The sequence below is a fragment of the Myripristis murdjan genome, chromosome 16 (assembly GCF_902150065.1).
Source record: "Myripristis murdjan chromosome 16, fMyrMur1.1, whole genome shotgun sequence".
Lineage (NCBI taxonomy): Eukaryota > Metazoa > Chordata > Actinopteri > Holocentriformes > Holocentridae > Myripristis > Myripristis murdjan.
Genome location: NC_043995.1, coordinates 34,597,171 through 34,599,670, shown reverse-complemented (window position 1 = coordinate 34,599,670; position 2,500 = coordinate 34,597,171). Strand labels below are relative to the sequence as shown.

General features: G+C 49.4%; 1 protein-coding gene across 1 annotated transcript in view; it reads left to right on the top strand.

The window, feature by feature from the left end:
• Positions 1-2,500, top strand: part of LOC115374361 (immunoglobulin superfamily DCC subclass member 3-like) — a 19,027-nt gene that overhangs the window by 8,769 nt on the left and 7,758 nt on the right. Inside the window, exons 8-10 of the mRNA XM_030073219.1 lie at positions 1,170-1,335; positions 1,542-1,792; positions 2,277-2,441. Of these exons, the coding sequence (XP_029929079.1) occupies positions 1,170-1,335; positions 1,542-1,792; positions 2,277-2,441 (582 nt within the window). The remainder of the gene's footprint in view (positions 1-1,169; positions 1,336-1,541; positions 1,793-2,276; positions 2,442-2,500) is intronic.

Below are 2,500 nucleotides of genomic sequence, written 5' to 3'. Positions count from 1 at the left end.
TCACAAACAAACAACAAACAATGTTTAGTAAGACACTGAAACAACAACAGCAATGAAAATAATTCAGAGGGGAAGAGAAATGAATATGAATTCATAACAAAATAAGAAACAGGTTTCCACTTTCACACATTTTTATAAAACTCTGAACACAAAATGATCTTGTTTTGTTTTGTTTGTCAAAATCAAACTAAATATAAAAGATATTTTTAGAAGACAAGGAAAAGTAAAAAATAAAACAATATTGAAAATATTAAACAAACATAAAACTAATTGTAGAAATGTGAAAACTGTCACTTCAAATAATTTTAAGATTTTCAAACAGCAGAAAGAAAAGTGAGTCTGACAGACAAACAACAAAAAAGTTTCTGTTCAGACGCTCGTCTGTCTGCAGCTGCAGGGTCAAGTTCAAGTGTGACTGACACACACACACACACACACACACACACACCACACACACACACACACACACACACACACAGACACACACACACACACACACACACACACACACACACACACATCTCCCTAACAATGAGTCACCATCTCTCTCATTGCATGAAGTGGTTGACGACCCCCCCCCCCTCCCTCAGCGGGGGGGACTCCATCTGTAAACACTGTGACAATGACCCTGACACACACACACACACACACATACACACACACACACACACACACACACACACACACACAGTGAAGTGTTTCCTCCCTAACTCAATTTCAGCTCTCCAGCATCTTCAGTTCAAGTGTAACACACACACACACACACACACACACACACACACTCCAACCAAACCACTGTGTGTGTGTGTGTGTGTGTGTGTGTGTGTGTGTGTGTGTGGGAAAGGTCAGGCCTCACTCAGCAAATCAACTTAATTGTGTTGATTCGCTCCCATTCAACTGCTCCCCCAACACACACACACACACACACACACACACCCCTCACCCTCTGTATGGGACAGTGTCAGAGCTCTGCTGCCCCCTGCTGGCAGACGCACACAGAGCAGCTCTAACTGACTGATCACAGTTCAGCTTGTGCATGCTCACTGAGTCACCATGGCAACAGGTAAACAGAAGGCAGAGCCTCCATTTGGACGATAAGATATGAATGCATGACGTCTTAGTCAGTGCTGTCCAGTAACTGTCTCTCTCTCCGCCTGTCTGTCTCTCAGCTCCTCCGGAGTTTGTGCAGTGGCCGCAGTCTGCGTCTCGGCCAGCGGGGGGCAGCGCCGTGTTCAGCTGCACGGCGCAGGGCGTCCCGGAGCCGCACCTCATCTGGCTGAAGAACGGCAAGATCCTGACCCCCGGCGGCAACGTCAAGCTCACCAACAACAACACGTACGACACTGGTTCTGCTGGTTCTGCTGGTTCTACTGGTTCTACTGGTTCTGCTGGTTCTACTGGTTCTACTGGTTCTACTGGTTCAAAGAACAACCCTTGACAAATTAACATGAGACACAGAGATGTTATTAAAGGTTTAAATTGAAACAGGATGAAGAAATCAGTTAAATGTGTTTCTGGTGACTCTCTGCCGCCCCCTGCAGGACGCTGGCCATAACACGCATCACCCCTGAGGACGAGGCCATCTACCAGTGCATCGCGGAGAACAGCGCCGGCACCAACCAGGCCAGCGCCCGGCTCGCCATCAGCCAGGGCGCCGAGCCGCCCGAGGCCCCTGCCGGCCTCAAGGCCACGCCCCTTTCTGCCAACGGCCTGCAGCTGACCTGGGAGCAGCCGCCCGAGCACGTCAGCCAGCACATCATCGGATACGTCCTGCACATCCGCCGGCTGGGCGGTATGAGGACACCCTGAATATTTAACATCATATTATATATTTAACCGTCCGGCCACAGACATTTAACCCTTTGACACCTGAGCAGGTACGGGAGGCAGTGACCGACTTAGCAACAAATGACCTCACAATTTGCACAAAATTATTAAATAATAATTTTGCTAATTCAGATTCGTTCTTTATCGTCCTCTGGAGAGGAAACCTGCATTGACGGTCTGTACTCAAATGTCCCTCCCAAAACAAAATGTGAACATCATCAGTGCAGCCGGGCTGCTTAAAGCACAGGGAGCCGACTGGCAGGTCATTTTCTTGTTAACGGGCTCTTAGCCTTTTGTTTTGGACTGAAATCACATGAATCTGCTCAGGATTCAAAGGGTTAACTCAGAAAAATATTTAGCTGTATCATCTGCAAAGAGAAGCGCTGCACTTATAGTCCTCTGACCCCTGACCTCTGACCCCTGACCCCGTCCCCTGTCCCGTGCCTCAGAGCCGGACAGCCAGGAGCTGCAGGAGGCCGTCAGCAAGTCGACGTTCCAGCACGAGTTCTCCAACCTGGAGGCGGCGACCACCTACTCCATCTACCTGAAGGCGTACTCGCCTCTGGGCGCCAGCCAGCAGTCCCACACCATCATCGCCACCACACTGGGAGGCGGTAAGCCACGCCCACCTCCACCTTCACATCCACAGTGCTGACAGTTGGAGGGAGAACTA